The sequence below is a fragment of the Schistocerca gregaria genome, chromosome 3, assembly GCF_023897955.1.
Source record: "Schistocerca gregaria isolate iqSchGreg1 chromosome 3, iqSchGreg1.2, whole genome shotgun sequence".
NCBI lineage: Eukaryota > Metazoa > Arthropoda > Insecta > Orthoptera > Acrididae > Schistocerca > Schistocerca gregaria.
The window spans coordinates 529,792,147-529,816,518 of record NC_064922.1 but is presented as its reverse complement, the minus strand read 5'-3'; the positions used below and the strand labels follow the sequence as shown (position 1 = coordinate 529,816,518).

Genomic DNA, 24,372 nt, shown 5'->3' with positions numbered 1-24,372 from the left:
ATACAAGTTATCTGTGCACGACCATTCCAATTGTAGATATATAATTTAATTGCTGTTATTTTAATAGTCAGTCCTTGGGATCAGGCATTCATCTCGTAACCAAAAAGAATGGTAGCTATGGACTGTGCAGTGAATGTCTGGCTGTAAATACACTGTCCTAGGTAGTTACCCAGTCCTGAATATGGCGGATGCCACTTATAATTTGGCAGGCACCTCCATGTTTAGTATTTTGGGCTGTATAAAGGCTTCATTGTAGATTCCCACGAATAAAGAGGACATCCAACGACGGCTCTTGTCACTTCTTTTAGACATTTGAATTCCTTTACATGCCTTATGGACTAAGAAATGCAGTGTAGACTTAGCAGAGATTCATAAGTAATATTATTTTCAAGTTTCTTTTTGCTGTGCTTACTTAAATGATATTTTAGTCTTTTCTACTTCTCGAGATGAACTTGCTGAGCATCTCTAACTAGTTTTCGATGCCCTGATCAAACTCCACGTCATAGTCAATGATGATAAATGTCAGCTGTGACAGAAGTTACGTTCCTAGGCCACTTTGTTAGCAGTGATGCTACGTAACCTACACACAAAGGTCTGAGCTTATTAGTGAAATGCTGCCGCCACAGAGCATTCAGGAATAATGTCAGTTTCTCAGCATGGTTAATTTTTATCACAGACATCCACCTGAGACAGCTGCTATCCAGGCACCACTGACGAAAGTGTTAGCAGGCAAGCACACAATAGACAAGTGAGGTGCTGAATCGACTTCTCAAACTCAGTAGGAATTTGAGAAAATTAAAGACTGCCTTTCTCCGGCTACGATGTTGAGACATTTAATACCCAGACACCTATTGCTCGCTTCTCATGCAAACGATCCCATGATTGGAGCAGTTCTCCAACAATCGGTGGCAGGAAGATAAATACCACTATGCTTCTTCACCATGATTTTGAACAACTTCCAGCGCCAGTTGTCAGTGTATGACAGCAAATAGTCGGTGTTGCATGAAGCAGTACGTCAGTTCAAAGACAATGTTGAAGGCAACTCTTGCTATCTACACAGACCATTGGGCCCTGACACATTCCATTCGCAATCCGTCAACGGATTGCTGCCCATGTCATTTTCGCCTTTTAGATTATATTTCACAACTAACGACTGATTTTTGACGTCTCTATGACACAGAACATGTCGTGGCAGATTATCTCTTTTGGATCAGTGCAGTCTCAGGAAATACTGATTATGGGAAACTAGCAATGCCATACCATTCAGGCGAAGGCATTTGCCCATAGTACGGATTTCCATTTCAACTGCCCTGTCTCCATAACAAATGATCAAGGCAGACAGTTAGCATCAATACTTTTTACCAAACTTGGTCAGTTGTCTGGTGTTAAGTACTTTCAAACCACAGCACACCACCCTCAAAGTATGGCCTTGTGGAATGCTGGCATCACACTCACAAAACAGCTCAGATAAAGGACTGTAATGTGAAGCAGCACACTGTCCATCTCAAGATACTATTACCATAAGCACATGGTTCACATAAAATCTTTATCCTACAAGCTCTAAAGGACTATGATTACGTATTGCTGCTACTGACACTGTCCATGTAGCCTTGCAGTCACCACACTGAGACCCAGACAGAGTGGCTATGCAGGGCAAAAACACGTTTTAACATTTTACTCCACAGGATGCCAACAACTGTTCTGTCAATAGGTTCAAGCCTGCGTGGTTTCTACAGGGTGCCTCTGACATGACCGACAATAGCAATTACCATACAGACAATAGTACTTGCTTCACTCCAGACAATGTCTTACTTGTAGTGTGACATGCAACAATTTCGACCTGAAAAGAATTCGGCTAAACTCGTTGACGACCTTATCCTCGTTGTTGGAGGACAGCACGGGAATGACTGGGCGATGAAGGGAGGCCTCTCACAGAATATTCTCTCGGAACTTAAGACTCCCCTCCAGATATCGACCCAGTCACTATCATTTTTCAGCTTTTGTTAGATGAATCTTCCATATCACATTTGCTAAGAAACAACCACAGCGTCAGCACTTGCAAACAGAGCAGGATACATCTGTATCCATGATATCACCATCCTCTCCACTTAACTTTCCTCCTCAACCAAATGCAAATCAGCAGTCATGCTACAGACGATCACGCTGATGCTCACGCCCCCCCCCCCCCCCCCTCTCTCTCTCTCTCTCTCTCTCTCTCTCTCTCTCTCTCTCTCTCTCTCTCTCTCTCTCTCTCTCTCTCTCTCTCTCTCACACACACACACACTCACTCTCTCTCCCCCTCCGTGCATTGTCATCTCTACTGACCAGGAGCAATGAACTCCATACAATCAATGTACCAAGAAATGGTCTATCATGCTCTGCTTAGGCAGCCACTTGGGTGAAGAGGTGTTCAATAACAGTGGTGTCACAGACACTCCCCTCCCCGGTCCTCCCTGTGCTCTACACACACAGGGAGGAAGGTGTTAGAGGGTCGCCTCTGTGGCTACCAAGCAGCGATTGTGCTCACTAATATAGCAAAACTCTTTGGTCAGTGGCACAGCTCTCTCGTACAGAACTGCCTTTGCAGCATTTCGATCTCAGCTTTTGTTGTATGCATACATGACTTTTCCACATTTTGTTATTGGATAGTAATCTGTGAATGTTTTATATTTTCCGTCTCAATCATTTGACCATGAGCTTCCTCATCTGAGATCCTCTCTATAATCTGCTTTACTTCATACCGACCAGCCCATTAATTTTGCCTCTCGCTTCCGCTCAGACTTATGGTTTTGGGAATACCTCGCCCTTTTTTGGATACTGTCTCTCATTTCGACACTGCACTTTTTTTGTGATAATTCTTCTGACTCGTTTGATGTGTCCCACCACAAATTCCTCTCCTGTAGCAACTTTTTCATCTCAGAGTGGCTCTTGCCACATATGTCCTCAATTATTTGCTTCAAGTATTTCAGTCTTTGTTTTCCTCTATGGTTGTTACCATCCACGGCTCCCTCTAATACCATGGAAGTTATTCCCTGATATCTTAATAGATTTCCTATTGTCCTGTCCCCTTGTCAGTGTTTACATATTAGTTTCCTCGCCGATTCTGCAGAGAACCACCTCATTATCAGTCCACCTGATTTTCAATATTATTCTTTAGCACCACATCTCAAATGCTTCTATTCTCTTCTGTTCTGAATATCCCGCTGCCCATGATTAACTTCCATATAATTCTGTGCTCCAAACGTACGGTACATACCCAAAAATTTCTTCCTTAAATTAAGACCTATGTTGGTACTAGTAGCCTTCTGTTGGCCAGGAATGCACTTTTTGGCAGTGCTCTTCTGCTTTTTATGTCGTCCTTGTGCCATCCATATGTTGTCCTTGTCCCACCCATCAGCAGAATTCCTAAACTTCATCTACTTCGTGATCACCATTTATGATAAGTTTCTCACAGTTCTCGTTTCTACTACTTCTCATCACTGGACTTGCTGTGGACGCCCACTTCACACATCGTAGCACCTACTGCATCGGCATCCTACCTCACGTCCAACCAACTCAGGATGGCTGCATCACAGTGCGTATATTCACCAGGAAAACCTATGTCGTCTGTGTTGTCAAAACAAATATATACCGGCGGCCACAACACAACACCAGATCTCCACCAATGGCCGCCAGGGACCGCTACCCATTCGTGGAGCCTGCAGAACAACTTCACTAGAGGTCGCAGCTAGCCCAGGAAGTAATTTGATACGCCAGGCACGTGATCGGAAATAGTACTGGCAGATAGCTTCCAGGCTTTATAAGGCGGTGCACTGCCGGCAAAAGGCAGTCAACTGGTAAAGTGCGCTCTGGTGAAGAACGCTACCTGTTCTTGTCCAGAAGAAGAGCTGTGAAGCTGTGCTTGGACTGTGGCGTGACGCTAAGCAAATTGTCGTGCGTCGTCATTACGACACAGCAAAACTATCGAGTCCTCGCGTCACAGAATGGGGAGAAACGGGCAGATGAAGAAGGCCGACACAGAGAAGAAGCCTTCCACACCGCAACCCACCAGGAATGCGGAACGGAAGCCCGACGAACGGCATACACCTGCCCCCATCTGTACATTCAGTGCAAAAGAGGGTCATGGGCAGTGATACATTACATCATAGCCAACTGATGCAGGGAAGAAGTAGGCGTAGAGTCCCTGGATCCAGACGCCATCGTCTAACTGCAGGCAGCGAGCGTGGCCGACAACCGCACACTGAAGGGCGCTGTGGCTGCCCACATTGTTGGTCCACCTACTGTGGAGAAGACGACCGCGCCGAAACAGTGGGAGAAGCACTCCAAGGCCCTGATCAGGGGTCTGCCTTGGATCTGTGAAGAGAAAACGGCCCAAGAGAGGCTGTTACGTGCTGCATTCCAGGCTGTAACTACTAAGCTACACAACCGGACAAATAAGAAGAGGCCACCGATGTACATCATTGTAGTGGAAACTGCGACATCTTTGGGATGAGGAAGCTCTTAGGCTTTCCTGTGACCGTCAAAGCTCTTCCCCTAGGCATGGACCCTAAGCCACAGTGATTCAGGTGCTATGCTGAAGGGCATGTGGCTAAATACTGCCGCAGCTCGCCGCAGAGGGTAAAGTGCGCCGGCACGCACGACACCCCCGCCTGTGACAGACGACGAGAAAAGCGCCAACTTGTGCTCGCTGCGACGAGCCACATGTGGCAAACTGGTGTGGCTGCCCGGCTTTCGCCAGCGACGGCTGCGCTGGAGACGAGGCGCAAACCGAGAAGACGCGACGGCGAGGCGCAACCGAAAGGCGAGAAGAAAGCTCCCATTGCCAACAGGAGACCGGAATACCGCGCCAGTGAGAATGGCGCGGCGGACCGGCCGCCGGCGGTTGCACAGCAGGCGCCTCAAGTGCAGGAGATGCGCACCGTGCTGGCGGCCACGGCGGAGGATGCGATTGCGGCCTTCAGAGCCACCATGGACGCAGATAGGGCAGCTTTTAAGGCCACCCTGACTGCAGAGATAGTGGAGGCTAGCAGCCAACTGCGCTCGCAGGTGGCGCACGACATCCGTGGGGACGCCACGGACGAAGAAAAGACACTTTCCGCCACTCCTATTACGGAACAGCCGACGGAAGCTCACAATGCGGCGGACACACCGAAGGGGAAGACGGGAGCCGCCGCAACAACGCCGAAGCCCGACGGTTCCGAGCAGCTCCACTTCGGCGCGTGGGCTACCACAGGGGTCAGAACGCTCAGGGTATGGGCTACGTCAGCCGCTACACAGGGGAGACACAGCCACGGCCCTCACTGAGCCTTCCAGCGCAGCCAACGAGCGAGGAGAGGTGCCGCTACGCGACCACTCATCTCTGAGTGCTTGGCTTCGATGCTCGTCTACCAGACGCCGATGGGCGACCTAGGCCTTCCCCTGCGACAAGTCACCACAGACGCAGCGCGGCAGGGGGCTCTAACAACCTGAACTGCAGCACACCGTGCTGCAGCACCGTCACGGACTGATCTCTTATGACGAACATATGGCTTGACACGGTATCCGCTTGTATGATACCCACTTCTAACTTAACCCATCCTTGCATGACCTATCACAGTCAGCAAGATTCCGCCACTGCTCGTACTACCTGACCTAACTATTGCAGAGTTTTTTTTTCCCTTGGCTCTTTTTTTTTTTCACTCTGCCCTTCAAACCGCTACTCTTCGTTCGCTTTCGACCCAATCTATCTCCAGATGAATGCGTATTGATGATTAACCTTAACCAGACGTACGCAAATATCGCAGTACGCACATCCAGCGACACCTCACATTAGTGAAAACTTACCCTTATGCAGAGATGGCAGTAAACCTTTTGAGTTGTCCATCACGCCGGTGTGAGCGTGGAGGCTCCACCTTAAAAAAATTGTCGATCCGCAGTTGAGATCGAGTTTGTTGTTCTTTTGGAGATTGTATTACTGTTTCGTTTTGGTGAGCCCAATAAATTGTTTTAGGACTTGTGTTTTTCGATAGCGCAGATACTTCAGCAGTAATCTTGAAAAAGGTAATGTCTTTGCTAACCTTCAACTGTTTGCTACAACTTGCACAGAAACAAAGCCTCACTTGCTAACATTGACAATTGTAACTCCCTAATTTGGGCCAAAAAAAATAGTAATTTTAAATTGAAACTTTCTTATCCAGTATGCTTCCCGCTTCAGGAATTAGACTGCACTGCAATTTGGATTTAAATGGAACACCGACAATTGTAGAAAAAATCGATACCTATAATGCCTAACTTAGAAGAACACGACTTGAAAAATCTTGATAAAGAAAACATTGCCTCATTCATGTTGCACTGTGATGTAATCATTAATTACGCTGTGCATTGCTATTTACTTGTGCTACCACGAGATGGCTCACATTCTTGTACAGGAAAGATGGCAGTCAAGGCTTCGCTCGTATCTCATAAACAATCAAAACAAGAAGTGGCATTATTGCAAAACATGAATGTGTAAGTATCAAAAGCAGCAATTTAATTATTACATCAAACAGTTGTTGCCCGAGTTGAAACACCAAAAGATTCACTTGTTTTCCGTTAATAAACCAGTATATCAGTAGACACGCACTAACTGGAAATATCCTGAAAAATCGTTAGGATTTGCACCGCTGGTCTGATTTGCTCAAGATGTGTGACACACATCAACTGAAACAATGGACTTGTTGTGAAAGAGACTCCCTGGACGGGTGATCTCTCACAACAGTGTCATCAATTGAGCATATGGATCTTGTAATTTAACACCATACCATGTGATTCCTTTCTATGAGAGTACGTGAAATCTTATGTGTACACCAATAAACAACAGTCACTTCCAGAGCTCAGACCCAAGATACAACGATTTGAGAAATGGAGGTGCAAGTACATGAAAAGTTATTGCTAATTTTATCAAAAGGCTGGGTGGGTGCTTGTAAAGTTAGGAGTATTTGAGTAATACCATATTTCATACATAATCACCGGTAGCCATACACTGCAGTAATATGTGCATTACTTAATTGCGTCAATAAATATGTACATTATTATCCATTCAAAATTGATTTGTTTGTGGGACACACATTAGTGCACACCAGTATTACGGAGATGTTCATTAAACTCTTGTGGCCGTCACAAGAACGGCGTTGTACAAGATGGAGATGTTTACTGTTTGAATTTTGAGAGCATACATTTCTAGAAGAGTCAACATATTACTTTCTCTCACAGAAGCCTGACGAAACGACCACAACGGGAAAACAAGAGAAAAACTAGCCCAAACAGATTTTTATCTATATTATTGGTAGTAGTTCATCACATAGTTTATCTAATATGACCCTCGCTTAGGTTTTTACATTATGGGTTTCGAGCAAGTTCTCCTTATCCTCGGAATCTTTCGCGACGGCATACACGCATAAAACGTTATCGGTTTTCCAGCTGCGTCAATTAGAATAAAATCCTCTAACATTCGGTGGCCATCTCCGGCATCGTCGTCAGGTGTTCACTGACTGCTGGGGCTCGCAGACACACATGATTAAGGGTTTGACCCTCTGCTGGTGGCGAAGTCTTATCGCCTCTAGGGCGCTTCTCCTTCTAGCGTCGTGTGGCGGTGGCGGCGGTGGGGGGGGGGGGGGGAGACGACATCGTGGTACTGATTGTGGCTTGGGTTTGTGCTGGTTTTCCTTATATAAAAGATGAAAGAATTGTCAGAGGGATAGTAGAAAAAGCAGGAAAACGAACGGCCCAATTGACTGGCCGGCGTAGTATTTAAAAGTGAAAGATGACAGGACAGTAGGAGAGTGAGGAAAACGACGGCCCATTGGCTAGCCGGTAAATTACAATTGAATGACAGTTTAAAGGAAAGGAGGAGGGACAACAAGAGTTGAATGAAAACGAAAGGGCATTACCCTGTCCTCATCTTCATGGCGGCGTCGGTGATGGCGGTGGCAGACAGTCTTGAGGCAGTGAAGGAGGAGGGCGGGAGAAAGAGAAAGAAGTTGGAAAGTGACAGATGAAGAAGTGAAAAGGGGAAGGGCCTGTAAAGATTAGATTGACATTGGAGGGGGTTTAATGTCATGACGTGGTGATGAGATGGAGCGATGATATGAGGAAGATAAAGTGACATGAAATGAAGTGGCTAATGAATGGGGAGTCATGGTGGGCGCAAGAGGAGGTCAGGCCATTGGGTGGTGGCCAGACAGTGGACACGGGTGCCCAAGGAAAGGATTAAAGGATTGGGAGAGTGGCAGGTTTGCTGGTAAAAGGAAGCGGCTGTTGTAAGGATGCGGGAGTGACGGAATGGCACCTCGGCCAGGATGTGGAGATCTTGGGTAGGAAGGTCGAAAGGGAGGTGGAGGGCACGCCGGAGAGCCCGATTTTGGACGGTTTGGAGTCGTCGGAGGTGGGTGGGGGCAAAATTGCCCCACACCACCGCTGCATATTCAAGGATGGGATGAACAAGGGATATGTACAATCTGACAGCAAGATGTGTAGGGAGTGAAGAGGTGGGATTGATGAAGGGGTAGAGCAGGCATAGCCGCCCTATCGCCTTTAGACGCACGTCATCGATGTGGGGGCGCCAGGCGAGGCGCTGGTCCCAGGTAACGCCCAAGTACTTCGCAGTACGAGTCCATGGGACTGGGATACCAAGGACCAACACCTGCGGGAGCCGAATGGGAATATGGCGCTGGCAGATGATAAGGGCTTTGGTTTTGGAGGAATTAATTGCCAGACGCCAGGTCCTAGACCATTCGGTTAGGGAATCTGTTGCTCCCTGGAGCCGCCGTTAAAGACCTGCCGCACTCCGGGAACGAAAGAAGAGCGCCGTGACACCCGCACAGAGGGCTAAACGCGCCCTCGGCGCAGAGGGCAAGTCGGCCGTGAAGAGGGAGTAGAGTAGCGGTCCAAGTACGCTGCCTTACTGCCGGGTAGTGGTGGGCAGGAAATCGCGCATCTGTTAGAAATCACAGTGATTGAGAAGTCACAGATATCACAGTAACAATTTTACAAAATCTAACTGCGATTTCAGTCACAGTTAGCAGTCGCAAGTAGCATTTCACAATAAACGCCGTGAGCCATCTGTTGGCAGAATTCCATACTGCTTTCTGCGACTTCAGTGACAAATCGCAACTAAGAGTCGCAAGTAGCAACTAAAAAGCGCACTAAACAGTGCCATCTGTTGGCCAAAGTTCGTACTACGCTTATCTCTGCGACACGCTATCGAGTCTAACTGCGATTTCAGTGACAAATCGCAACTAAGAGTCACAAGTAGCAACTAAAAAGCCTATTTCCTAGTGCCATCTGTTGAACGACGTACGTACTTCGTTATAAGAGCCTTGTGCTTCACGAGATCGGTGTGCTGTGTGTGCGTATGAAAGACTTATTTCATTAGTGGTACAAGTCCATTTTTGTTCATTTTGAGATACGGAGTCGTAAAGTTAAATGAGCGCTTAAAAATCTACAGTTGAGATACCAGAAATATTCAAGCATATGGCTTCTTGCTAGAAATGAACCTTTATTAATGTTTGTTTGGATCATTAATTTCAGAAGCATTATAGACAGGAAAGTGGAGGTAATGGACTTGTACCACTATTGAAATAAGCCCTTCACATTATATGACGACATGCACATTCAGCATCAGTTATGATTGGTCAAACACAGCTGTGACTCTGAATGTATTACACTCCTGGAAATGGAAAAAAGAACACATTGACACCGGTGTGTCAGACCCACCATACTTGCTCCGGACACTGCGAGAGGGCTGTTCAAGCAATGATCACACGCACGGCACAGCGGACACACCAGGAACCGCGGTGTTGGCCGTCGAATGGCGCTAGCTGCGCAGCATTTGTGCACCGCCGCCGTCAGTGTCAGCCAGTTTGCCGTGGCATATGGAGCTCCATCGCAGTCTTTAACACTGGTAGCATGCCGCGACAGAGTGGACGTGAACTGTATGTGCAGTTCACGGACTTTGAGCGAGGGCGTATAGTGGGCATGCGGGAGGCCGGGTGGACGTACCGCCGAATTGCTCAACACGTGGGGCGTGAGGTCTCCACAGTACATCGATGTTGTCGCCAGTGGTCGGCGGAAGGTGCACGTGCCCGTCGACCTGGGACCGGACCGCAGCGACGCACGGATGCACGCCAAGACCGTAGGTTCCTACGCAGTGCCGTAGGGGACCGCACCGCCACTTCCCAGCAAATTAGGGACACTGTTGCTCCTGGGGTATCGGCGAGGACCATTCGCAACCGTCTCCATGAAGCTGGGCTACGGTCCCGCACACCGTTAGGCCATCTTCCGCTCACGCCCCAACATCGTGCAGCCCGCCTCCAGTGGTGTCGCGACAGGCGTGAATGGAGGAACGAATGGAGACGTATCGTCTTCAGTGATGAGAGTCGCTTCTGCCTTGGTGCCAATGATGGTCGTATGCGTGTTTGGCGCCATGCAGGTGAGCGCCACAATCAGGACTGCATACGACCGAGGCACACAGGGCCAACACCCGGCATCATGGAGTGGGGAGCGATCTCCTACACTTGCCGTACACCTCTGGTGATCGTCGAGGGGACACTGAATAGTGCATGGTACATCCAAACCGTCATCGAACCCATCGTTCTACCATTCCTAGACCGGCAAGGGAACTTGCTGTTCCAACAGGACAATGCACGTCCGCATGTATCCCGTGCCACCCAACGTGCTCTAGAAGGTGTAAGTCAACTACCCTGGCCAGCAAGATCTCCGGATCTGTCCCCCATTGAGCATGTTTGGGACTGGATGAAGCGTCGTCTCACGCGGTCTGCACGTCCAGCACGAACGCTGGTCCAACTAAGGCGCCAGGTGGAAATGGCATGGCAAGCCGTTCCACAGGACTACATCCAGCATCTCTATGATCGTCTCCATGGGAGAATAGCAGCCTGCATTGCTGCGAAAGGTGGATATACACTGTACTAGTGCCGACATTGTGCATGCTCTGTTGCCTGTGTCTATGTGCTTGTGGTTCTGTCAGTGTGATCATGTGATGTATCTGACCCCAGGAATGTGTCAATAAAGTTTCCCCTTCCTGGGACAATGAATTCACGGTGTTCTTATTTCAATTTCCAGGAGTGTATATTAATAAGAAGCAACATAGCCTTTTTCTCCTGAAAATATCAAGTAACGTAACAAATGTGATTCTGCTTCCAATATGACAATTTTGGTTAATACTCCACGTCTTCAGGACTTTGCAATGTTAACACAGCAGAACTCAGACATCTGTATAAGTGTAGTGAAATGAAAACAGCATTATTGAGTCATATGAATGCCTCACTTTTATTCCGGCACAGTTCAAGACTCAGGATAAAAGTTTGGCCCTCGTGTTCTACATGACAACTTCACACACACACGAACTTTTTGCCGACACTACAACCACCTACATAAGTAAGCTTTTCCTGTGTTACTTTCAAGTACTGCACTTAAGCTATTCCTGATTTAATTGGAAGATCTCTACTTCCCTCCTTCATATCAACAGCCTCAAAATGCATATTCTATACCTTGGGCTATGTTACAGGTCAGCGTCACACCAAGATTGTCGAGAAAGGGGAGGGGGGGCGGCGGCGGCATGTCACTCTTCAACTAGTGTTTACCAGTAAATATGTGGCGGAAAATTACGGGTATAGGACGGCTTAAACATGTGGAAAATCAGATTTTCATTATTCAATCACTGTATTTAACATTTATTATTCCTTTAAAATCGCATAACAACTTCAATAAAACACAGTTTAATCACTCATCTGCTCACTTATTTCACAATTATGTCACTTTTAAACTGCAAATCCTCTAAGAGCTGTCTTGAATCTTCAAGAGTCTCTCTCAATAGCCTTGATGTGGATAGATACGTACAGCAACCAGTAATCAAGAGTCAGAACTGTGTCTGCGAAATCACAAGGATTATTGAACAATTTTTGCTGTCACTAATTACAAGCAATATAATTGACAGAGTAGATTGCTAATATTTGCTGTAATGAAAGCCACTCAATGGGGTATATTTCACATTTGCAAGAACGATGTCACTGAAGTAATTAAGTCCATCGAAACACTTAGAAACTAACCTCTCGTCTGACGAAAACGGTCTAAAGACGCAGTGGCAATTTCTCCAGATCTGTTGACAATGATATTTTGAGTTATCAATTTACTGAGTGACTGAAATGTAGTTCAGGTACCTGTGAACATAACAATATGTTAGAATTCATTTTCTAAACACGAACTATAACGCTACTGTATGGCTACTTACATATTAATTACACTAATAATATTTTCACAGTTGTTTCTTTAATACATAATTAAAGCCAACGGAAGAACAAACGTAAAACTTACTTAGCAATGACAGATTTGCTGAGATGCAATTTTCTGTGTGGGCAGATGTAACTTTTTCATACGGTGGTAAGTCGCAGAAATCGCAGAAGTAGCAGAAATCGCAGAAGTAGCAGAAATCGCAGAAATAGCAGTGGCGGAGGGATACGCGACCTACGTTCCTTAACTGCGACTCTTAACTGCGACAAATCACAGTTAAGAATAGCAGATACTGAAAAGTAGCATTCACAGAAATCACTGATATCGGAAAATCGCAGTTTAGCCCATCACTACTGCCGTGGCTGCTGCCGTTTCTCGCTTATATAGGCATGGTGACATCATTAGCAGCCAATCAGGTCGATCCAATGTGGCGCGCGCGCTTAAGTCGACCTAGGCAGCTAGCGGAGCTATTGCCCGTGGCAGCACTGGTGACGTCAGGTGGCTCTAGGGACAGGTGGCACGTTTGAAACTGCCGCTCCCGCGTCGCGCTTCTGTCTTTGCTTTCTTTCGATGTCCAACGCCCGTCCCCATGCCCTGCTGAGTGTGTACCGCTGGTCTCTGTTGAAATTGTTGTTGTTTAAACGAATCTCTGCCGCTTCCTTATGTAGACGCATGAGCCAGCACTTTTGTATTTTCGAAATGTATTTTATGCCCGTTTTCTAGGCAATACTCCGCTATGGTCCACTTGTCAAGCTCTCTTTGTTTTATATGGCGCTTGTGCTCAGTACAACAATCCGCAGCCGCGCAAATTGTTTGTCCGACGCACATGCAGCCACATTCACAGGGTACACCGTACATACCAGACACTCGAAGAGCAATGTAGTCTTTAACAGGGCCCAACATATCTCGTACCTTGGCGGCGGGTCGGAACACTGGTCTTAGCCCATGTTTCTGCAGCAGACGTCCTAACTTACTGCTAGTTGCTCCACGGTATGGCAGGAATACAGTCCATTTGGCCTCTTCTACTGATTCACCAGATGTCTTTCGTCGGCGGCTATTCAAAGCGTTTGTGATGTCTATTTTGCTGTATCCATTTTCTCCGAAAACACGTTTTACGTTCTGCAGTTCAGACTGTAGGTGGTCGTCGTCAGAGATGATCTCGGCTCTATGAACCAACGTGTTCAGGACAGCTTTCTTGTGTACAGGGTGGAGGAAACTATTGGCGTTCAAGTGCCAATCAGTGTGTGTTGGTTTCCGGTACACTGAATGACCAAGCTGGTTTCCTGCCTTCCGCTCAATCAAAACATCCAAGAATGGTAGCTCGCCATGCTTCTCCATCTCGACAGTAAATTTAATGTTGGGATGATCGACGAACTGCTGTAGTGTATCTTCACCATGAGGCCATATCAGGTCTGTACAGACTTGCTAAACATCTGGCAAGATTATTAGCACCAAAATTGGGACATTGAGAACACCGTGTTGTCAACTTGCAGAAATGTGTTCAGTGTTTACGGGTCGGTTTACGCGCGCGCCACATTGGGTCGATCTGATTTGCTGCTGATGATGTCGTCATGCCTATATAAGCGAGAAACGGTAGTAGCCCCGGCAGTCAGTGAACTCCTGACGACGATGGCGGAGATGACCATCGAAAGCTAGAGGATTTAATTCGAATTGACGCGGCTGGAAAACCGAGAACGTTTTATTCAAGTTCTCATTCTCTGCACGTGGTCAGTTTTGCCCACAATGTGCACTGCTCTGCACCTTCTAACATAGCCACCTTCTGATTAATTAATTTAAACTTCACAACACTCAAAGAAACTGCCTAACTTCAACAACTCGCAGTCATTTTTACGCAAAGTTTAGAGGGCTGATTCTTTAGCTATTACAACGGAAATCTCCAACACGTTGCAGAAACTGTACATTAGGGTGCTTAATCACTGCCAAATAGTCCAGAGAACTCCACGTGTGAGGATCTGATGTTTTAAATAAAGGTCAACTCCAGAAAATCTTCAGTATGACAGTCGTATACTTTCTCAAAAACCATAGCTACACAGACTCCATCACAGAACAACAACACAATCTCAATTTTTCTCTTCTTCCTTTTGATTTAAAATGCTGCACTGCTTATATACTTCCTTGACAATTCATGCACTTTTGGTCTCACTGTTTCCGAACTGGATTAATCGAATTACGATTAGGAAGTTTCATTACAAAATATTATGTCGGTACAATTTTGAAGCAAACAATTGTCTGTTAATAATGAACATAGTTTCAAGTAATGGTTTTTGGGTTTTGAGACGAAAATAAAGTGATGAAATGCGGTTAACGATAGATTTCTTATTAATTACTGAGTAACTCTTCGCCCTAACATAAACTGGAAAACTTTACAGGCTGCGGAATAACATAACAAGCTTCACATTTTATATGGAAACTTTGTTTTGTCAGAATCTCAAAACAGTCATTTTTGTGTATAGCGTACAGGAAATTTCTAGTAGGTGTAATTACAAAAATGGTTACAGGCATTCTGGGTCTGCCATCTTTAATAACATGATCCCTGAGGTCCTACGTGAGTTTAATTATATCTGACGTCGTGAATATTTTCAATTGATAATTTGGCTTTACATGAAGTAATCGAATTTTAGTGATTAATTTGCTAATTGTTTACAAGAATTACTGGGAGTAGGATTACTTCGAGCCGATACAGAATGCACACGCCGACTACCGGCCAGTACAACACGTCGTAGCATTGCGTGTAAGTCTGTCTGTGACCTGAAGTGCGTATGGTGAGGGCAAATGGCCTTCCCGCGTACCATTCGCGAACAGAATACGTTGGGAAATGGTTGTGGTAGGCCACAGGAAACAATCCCCGCCCCCACTGCTGCCACTGACCTATGGGAATGCCAAGAAGGACTTTCTTCCAGCAGCGCACGTGGCCCATGGTCATTTACGTGGGTTCAAATGGCTCTGAGCACTATGGGACTTAACTTCCGAGGTCATCAGTCCTCTAGAACTTAGAACTACTTAAACCTAACTAACCTAAGGACATCACACACACCCATGCCCTAGGTAGGATTCGAACCTGCGACAGTAGCGGTCTGAAGCGCCTAGAACCGCTCGCCCACACCAGCCGGCTACGTAGGTTCCTTTTACTGTTATTACATGTAGTGGAACATAAACACGCCTTCCCGTTTCTTAGCACTGCGTTGTTACTTATTGATAGGTGCCGGTGTAACTTTCTGAAAGAACCTGTAGCTGCGCTTTGTGACGTAGCCGGGTAAAGAAAGCGGGGACTCCCACTACTGAACTTTATCTTCTGCCTTACGGCAGGTCTTGTCATGGGGAAGCCTCGTCAGAGAGGTCCACCGCATGAGCGTTTAGGGAATTCAGTCCAGTGGCGGTTTCCCGTTGCCTTCCACTGATGATGATGAAATGATGATGACAATACAACACCCAGTCCCTGAGCGGAGAAAATCTCCGACCCCTTTGCGTGACAGACCGCCACGCTGACTACTCAGCTAACGGGACGGACGGACTCCCACTGTACACTGCAAAAGGAGCAGTGATATCGTATTCCTAAAAGCAGTGGTTTACAAAACACTGTCTTTACGACAGCTCTTCCCGCGTACCATTCGCCAACAGAATACGTTGGGAAATGATTGTGGTAGGCCACTGGAAACAATCCCCACCCCCACTGCTGCCCGATATTGTGCGAGACTTTTAAAATGTGAGATTCTTTTTGCCGCTAACTGTACGACTTAATGTTAAATTGCATGACATCCCATTATTCTTATACACAAAAAATATTTGTTAGTTTCGAAATGCTGTAGAAAGAGAACCACTGTTCAGAATGACGTCTGAGGTGAACAGCACATTATTGATACAGAGGGAAACGTCATGGAACAAAGAAATTAAGGAAATTTTGACTAAAAGATGGCGCAGTAAGCATCAGAATATGCACACCAACAGACGCGCGGCACGCAGGTGTTCTTCTGTTTGCATCCGAGACGCACACAACACGATTGTCTCCGTGAAGAATTGTGTCCTGCTGTAAAAGCTCTTAACAAGAATGGTGTCTGTGCACCGACACCCCTCTTGAAGTTCCCGGCACTCATGGGTGTGAAAGAAGGTGTTGGTTGGAAGTCTGCTAAGGATCTGGAGAAAATGATTAAAAACTTCGAAAAGGACAGGCTGTTTTGAAGTGCAATGTGGCAGAGGGACGAAAGCAGTTGGCCCGACGTTTGTAGAGGCCCGACGTTTGTCGACGATGTGGACACAACATTGTGGGAGGGGTGGACTGGTGGTTTGCAAACATGTAGTGCACGGGGAATTGCCAGAACGCTGGACTTGCCTGCGAGCGCCGTACGTAAAATACTACGAAACGTCCTGCATTGCTGTCCATACAAAATCACCCATGTTCAGGAGGGAGTGGCTTCCTTTGGAGCTGCGAGCACAACAAACGTTCGGTTCGTTTCCTGGAATTTGTTGCCCACGTGGAAGTGAACAATGAATTGCCATGAGCATTCTGTGAACAGATAAGCAGAAATGCGGAATATGGGCAACGGAAAATGCACATCAAACGGTATCACTTTATTCTGAGAAGGAGATTGTGTGATGATACAGGTTGATGACGTTGTTAATCGTAGGGCCATACTTTTTGGAGGAGATGAAGCCTGGTGGTCCTGATATTTTCAGTGTCACTGGTAAACACAATGACAGACTTCGGCGCACCAACATTATTTCAAATTTTAAACAGCGTGGATGCATGGGTAGGATCATTTTTATGCAAGACGGTACTCCTCCGCACACTGCACAGCCAGTGAAACGGCTTCTGCAGAGGCAGTTCGGAAATGTTGGAATTATCAGTATCGTTTCCCTACAGTCTGGCCGTCCAGATCATCTGATCTTATTCCGTGTGACTTCTGGCTGTGGGGTTATCTGAAAGATGACGTGTTCAATACTCCAAATACGACCGTAGCTGGACAGAAGGCACGCATTACGCAACACATTCTGAGCGGCACTCCCGAAACTGCCGATCTATTGTGGAACACGCTGTATCTCGATTTCACCTTGTGACGGGAAACGGTGAACAGCGTAGTAAACTTGTGTTGCGTCAGTCTCACTCCAATTAGAAATTGATGTCACGTAGCTTTTTATGTAGTTTTTGACCCAAGGACAATTAAACCCGATCTGTCCCATCCGATATTACAGCTCCATCTATTGGTAAATATGTTTTTGTTTGGTTTTTTGTTTCATAACATTTCCCCTGCGTTAATAATATGCTGTTCACATTTGACGTCCTTATGAGCACTGGTTCTCTTGATTCTTGATACAGCGTTTTGAAACTTTGAAACTCAAGGGCCCACACAGTCGTGGCAAAGGGGGGGGGGGGGGGGGGGGGTCGTCTTCCCCAATAATTCCCCCTGGTTCTCAGGAAAATGAAAAAATATTGTGCAGTCAGGTGTGTTTATCTCAAGAAAATAATTTAAATGTCGGTATTACGCAGGTTTTTACCAGGGTCGGAACTAAAACACTTTTTTACTTTTTTATGGCTACTTACAAATCGCCGTTCGTCTTCCAGAAAAACCTCCCAGTTTGCCCCCTCCCCCCTTGCAACCTACGTATCGCATGCGCACTTTTGTTGAAATGTGAACTTCAGTTTATGCAAACACTATATTATACTTTTGTAATTATGGACGTCCTTATTAGACTTACGAAGATAAAATTTCATTTGTAATTCTAATTAGCGACATGCGTTTTTTTAATACGGACTTTTTTTTTGCTTTTTAACGAATTAATAAAGTCATATAACGTACACATACATTCTAATGTCAACAAGAGACTGATGGCCAATTTGATCCCGTAAAATAAGAATAATCATTCCCTTAATCGCTGCGCTGCCTGTATGCAGACTCCATCGACCTCTGTCGGTAGTAGTTAGGCTTCGAACGGACTGCTTGCTAGTTCTTGCGAACGCTGCTGCCAACCTTGTATCTAATGATAACAATGAAATGGTGTGTGCGAAACCAATTGCATAGGGATTATTGTGTTTTATTGACAGTTTGTTTCGATATGGTACAACCGTGGCACAACCAAGGACTCCAAGAACAGGCATTTTTGTTTTGTTTTTTAATGCTCAGTGAATGCCCCTCCTCATTTTTTTTTTCCAGTCGCTGAGATGGGCAGAGTTCGCTGCCTCAGCCCTCAAATATAATTCTGTTAATGCGAAAGATAAGTCCAAAGTCTAATAATGGAGAAGCAATAGCACTTTTGGGTGTTGGGTCACAGAATTTTCTTCATATGTGTTTGTCAAGTAGGCTTATTTAAGTGCAGCGATCTTAGTTACTCTAGATGAAACAGTTAAGAATTTTGTTCGATTTTTGTCATAATTTATGTATGTACCGTAACTGTATAATGCATCTCTGAAAAACTTTAGCTTAGCTAGCGTGAATTGCTCGTCGAGAATTTGAGATGCATCGAGCTGTTCGATACACATTGTGAAACCGCGTTACTAATTTAAAAGTGTTATTGTTTGGCTGTTCTTATCAAAAGGCTCACTCGAAAGATAATTATGCGATAAGTATTATCTGTGCAAGTACGGAAGACAAAGTCGTACTGAAACTGTTAATTATGCATATTGCCGTATGTCTGCTGATACTTTTTACAGTTATAAAAGGAATACCACTCAGACGGAATGACAGACCGATAATAGGTAAACAATTATAACTTGCCGTTAACAATACCCACGTATGCGGGTATGGGTCTGTCCAAGAAAACACCATTTTTAATATTACATACTAATAATTTTAATAATAATAATAATAATAATAATAATGGTAATAATAGTCATAATAATATAAGTTTTAGTGTCATTGAACTTTTACAAGCCATAGACAAGTCAATATTAACAAGTACAAGACTGTATACACTAAGTTGTGCTGGATAGACTTTCTTAATATATCGACAGGTCATTCATGCTTCATACTGTAATTTCCCATAGAATTGTATTCAGAAATTTCAGTTACAGAATAAAAAGGTAAACCAGCTAATTTGTTACACAATTTGCATTTAAATAAATTTAAAGGTAAATTAGTTATTTTTAAAGGTAACTTATTATACTTTTTTAAGCCTAAAACATTGTAACTATCTAATGATTTTGACAATCAATAGAATGGCACATTTATTTTCTTCCCATTTCTGATATTATAACAATGGATGTCTTCCTTTAAGAGCTGGCTAGATAATTTATTTTTATGTAAATTAGACATGATATATTTACAGATTAGCAACTGTAAGACAACCTTATTTCACAAATAGTGACTTTGCATGTACCCTCTTGTTTGAACATGTAATGATCCTGACCACCCTTTTTGTAGCAGAAGAATATCCTGGACATGGCTGCTGTTCTCCCAGAAAAGATGTCCATAAGGAATGATACTCTGAAAAAATGCAAAATACGCTGATCTAACATAATTATCTGGGACACAGCTCTTTAATTTCCTCAGCAAAGAAATTACTCGAGAAAGCCTAGCACCTAAATTATGTAATGTGTGGTTCCCATGAGAGTTTACTGTCTATGTTTAAAACTAACAATTTAATACTATCTGGGTTATCTGTACATGGTAAATTACAAAGACTAAAAAATATTTGTTGCATTTTAACTTCATTTAAACAAAAGCCATTAGCCCTAAACCAAATAGAGGCCTAAGATATTGTATATTCAGTTCATTGAAATCAGAACTACTGTTAAAAAAAGTAGTGTCATCTGCGTACAATATAGTTTGTTAGTTGATAAAAGATTGTAAATAGTTGATCAGTAACACAAATAGCAAAGGGCCTAAAATTGAGCCTTGTGGCACACCGTACCTAAGTGTGACTACACTAGACCTATTGTTACCTATACATACAGTTTGTGGCCGGTCATTAAGAAATAATTTAAGCATTTTACTGCTAACACCTCTTATTTTATAATAAAACAGTTTCTCTATCTGTACCCCATGATAAACACAATAAAAAGTCTTGCTAAGGTCACAAAAGCTAGCCTGAGCATATCCCCTTGCTTCAATGACTAAAAAATATTTGTTGCCTTTTACCTGCATTTAAACAAAAGCCATTAGCCCTAAAGGGTCGTCGAGCAGATGCGCAAAACTATAAACCTATATCTCTGATGTTGATCTGTTGTAGAATTTTAGAACATGTTTTTTGCTCAAGTATCATGTCATTTTTGGAAACCCAGAATCTACTCTGTAGGAATCAACATGGATTCTGGAAACAACGATCGTGTGAGACCCAACTCGCTTTATTTGTTCATGAGACCCATAAAATAGTAGATACAGGCTCCCAGGTAGATGCTATTTTCCTTGACTTCCGGAAGGTGTTCAATACAGTTCTGCAATGTCGCCTGATAAACAAAGTGAGAGACTACGGAATATCAGACCAGCTGTGTGGCTGGATTGGAGAGTTTTTAGCAAACAGAACACAGCATGTTGTTATCAATGGAGAGACGTCTACAGATGTTAAAGTAACCTCTGGCATACCACATGGGAATGTTATGGGACCATTACTTTTCACAATATATACAAATGACCTAGTAGATAGTGTCAGAAGTTCCATGCGGCTTTTCACGGATGATGCTGTAGTATACAGAGAAGTTGCAGCATTAGATAATTGTAGCGAAATGCAGGAAGATCTGCAGTGGATAGGCACTTGGTGCAGGGAGTGGCAACTGACCCTTAACATAGACAAATGTAATGTATTGCGAATACATAGAAAGAAGGAACCTTTATTGTATGATTATATGATAGTGGATCAAACACTGGTAGCAGTTACTTCTGTAAAATATCTGGAAGTATGCGTGTGGAACGATTTGAAGTGGAATGATCATATAAAATTAATTGTTGGTAAGGCGGGTACCAGGCTGAGATTCATTGGGAGAGTCCTTAGAAAATGTAGTCCATCAACAAAGGAGGTGGCTTACAAAACACTCGTTCGACCTATACTTGAGTATTGCTCATCAGTGTAGGATCCATACCAGATCGGGTTGACGGAGGAGATAGAGAAGATCCAAAGAAGAGCGGTGTGTTTCGTCACAGGGTTATTTGGTAACCGTGATAGCATTACGGAGATGTTTAGCAAACTCAAGTGGCAAACTCTGCAAGAGAGGCGCACTGCATCTTGCTTCCCAGGTTCGAGAGGGTGCGTTTCTGGATGAGGTATCGAATATATTGCTTCCCCCTACTTATACCTCCCGAGGAGATCACGAATGTAAAATTAGAGAGATTCGAGCACGCACTGAGGCTTTCCGACAGTCGTTCTTCCCGCGAACCATACGCGACTGGAACAGAAAAGGGAGGTAATGACAGTGGCACGTAAAGTGCCCTCCGCCACACACCGTTGGGTGGCTTGCGGAATATAAATGTAGATGTAGATGAAGAAATATCTCCAGCACTTTTTTAACGAGTATGTCCATTGCACCCACAGTTGACCTACCTTTTCTAAAACCAAACTGCTCATTACATACTAGGTTATATTGTTGAAGAAAGGAACAAAGTTGGGAATACATAGTAGGAATACACAATACATTCAATAATTTTATGAAAAGAATGGAGTAATGGATACAAGTCTATAACTAGAGGGACATGTTTTATCACCTTTCTTAAAAATAGGAACTACTCTAGACAATTTCAAAATGGTAGGAAAGATTCCCTCACCAATACATCTACTTATGAGTTAGGTCAATGGATCAATAATAAATTCACTTATTCTTTTTATAAAATTACTGGACAAATCAAAAATATCAACACTCTCAGATAGTTTAAGAGCTTTAACAACTCCAAGAACCTCTTCGGGATTTACTCCCCTAAAATTAAAATATTATAATGGAATTTTTTCCCCAAAAAGCTTCATCAGTTCTGCAGGGGATTCATTGGGTTTTACTATGTTTCTTCAAATTTTTTCCACCGATTGAGTACAAAAATTGTCAAAACTATCTGGGGATAAGTTGACAACCTCTTTTTTGCCGTTATTGGAAAGTGAATAATTACTTTCCATGCTGTTTGACATTTATTTATAGATCTGTTAATTATAACTAACTTGTAAGATTTCTTTGCATTGTTGACACTTGGTTTGTATTCTCTCTTAGCTTCACTGTACACTAACTTTTCTGTCTTATACTGTCTATACAAATCTAAATAAAACAGTACTTTATTTTTCATATGCAGTAATTGAGGAGTGTACCACTCGCATTGGTTCTTAGATTTGCTTTTTTTATATGAAAGGGGATTGACTTTGCACACCTCTTTTCGAGTAAACTCCTCAAAAAGTGAACAAGAAACTGAAAAAAAAATGGTTAAACATAATGTCAGCTGCTAAACATTGATAACTGTCAATTAAACATTTCCAGTTAAAAGTGCAAAATGCATTCTTAAAATTGCATGAATTTACTTCATTCAGATGTCTAGAAACTACTGACTTAGTACTTTTACCAGCAACAGTACTCTCATTAGGTAACTTAATATTACTTAATTCACATATCACAGCATCACGATCTGAAAACTGAAAAGTGACAACATCTGTGGTACAATATGCTCCATCAACATTTGTAAAAATATTGTCAATACATGCTGATCCTCTTGTAATTTTGGAATTTAAAAAATTAAAATTATATTGCCTTAATGTATTTTTTAACACATTCACATTTTGATTATCCTCATTTACATCAACTGCAGAATTGACATCTTTCCCTATAGCAATGTTAAATTTTTCCCATTTTGACCTACTCAAAAAATTAAATAAATCATCAAGTTTGCCTAAAAAAAACAGAAGGATCTCCAGTTGGGATTATTAGCAGTTTAGCATATTCCAAACAGAAACTTGAAAACTGAAAATCAAACTCATGACAAAGAAAATCGAGGTCCAATTTAAAACCATTACACAAAGAATGCTTTTTAATGTACACTGCAGTACCTCCATTATTATGCTGTTCCCTACAAAAACTGCTAACTGATATATAAGCATCTAATAGTTCAAATGGCAATTCTTCTTTCTTCCACCAATGTTCACTTAAACACAGAATATCTAACAAATTATCAACAAAGTTATTTACTAGTGTAAGTATGCCTATATCACCTTGGATATTTCTCTTCGGTTTATTAATTATATCTTCAAAAATGGCAGGTTTATTAATTAAATCTCCACAACTAGCAGGGTTAAAACCTAGATTTAATTTTGTACCATCATCTATACCTACTTGTGTTAAAGTAGGGTCCGGCCATTCCCTAAAAAACTATCACTAGTAAACGTCATTGGGATTGGTTCACAACCATTTAAGTGTCCAAGCCTGTCTTTTACGATGTTTATAATTGTGCTACACAAACTAGTCTTGCTGGGGGTGTTGAGATGTTGCTCATGCCTAGTGAAAAGGCTGCGATTGCAATTAACAACATTGACAATAGACTACTTAAATTTCTAAAATGTTTACAAATACGCCTACATTTTTCATTGTATGACATGGCAACCTGTTTTCATAATCAACTCGATTAGAGTATCAATAAGTAGCATTCCCACTTTTTTACAGGGATTTTATCTCAAGAACTATCGCCAACAGTTTCAGGAATATTTGGAAATCATTCTAGCTATATCGCAGCGTCGTATGTCAAGTATGTGGAAGGGGCTGGAGGTAGAGTAGTACCTATATGGTAAGTTGCTGTAAATTAGTTACTTAGCTGTTTTGTTATGAGGCGGCATGAGGACCATGGCAGTACACCTGCTGTACCAGTACATTGTTTATGTTTCCAAAGCTGTTGTTATAGGTATTATATTGGTTTCAATGAACCCTTTTAAGATTCACAGCAGTATACTGCACTGTTTTGATTCTGTAGTTTAAAACACTGTTATGAGTTTTTATTTGTATGTTTCTTACTGAACGTTACTCAATTATGGTCCTTGTTTTCAGTTGAAAGATTTCACTGTTAGTGTCATGACTGCTAATATTGATCTTGCTGTTAATGCTGTGGCAGATACACTGTACTCAGAAGGTATATTTAGAAACCCTGTCTCTTTAAATTAATTTTTCCCAGTAAGCCTAATGGGTAATGATTTCCTATCTAAGGA

General features: G+C 43.4%; 1 protein-coding gene and 1 long non-coding RNA gene across 3 annotated transcripts in view; one reads left to right on the top strand and one right to left on the bottom strand.

Annotated features, from left to right (window-relative positions):
• Positions 1 to 11,705: 11,705 nt before the first annotated feature.
• Positions 11,706 to 12,595, bottom strand: LOC126356166 (uncharacterized). Its single transcript, XR_007565599.1, has 3 exons — positions 12,349 to 12,595; positions 12,084 to 12,194; positions 11,706 to 11,905 (listed from the first exon to the last, which is right to left on the bottom strand). It is a non-coding gene; the product is annotated as an uncharacterized LOC126356166 (long non-coding RNA).
• Positions 12,596 to 18,189: 5,594 nt separating this feature from the next.
• LOC126355183 (gamma-glutamyl hydrolase-like) overlaps positions 18,190 to 24,372 on the top strand; it is a 91,210-nt gene continuing 85,027 nt past the window's right edge. The window contains exons 1-2 of one of the 2 annotated variants that reach the window (XM_050005399.1): positions 18,190 to 18,973; positions 23,837 to 23,957. In XM_050005399.1, the coding sequence (XP_049861356.1) occupies positions 18,892 to 18,973; positions 23,837 to 23,957 (203 nt within the window). In that variant the 5' untranslated portion in view covers positions 18,190 to 18,891. The remainder of the gene's footprint in view (positions 18,974 to 23,836; positions 23,958 to 24,372) is intronic. The other variant, XM_050005398.1, reaches the window with a different exon arrangement.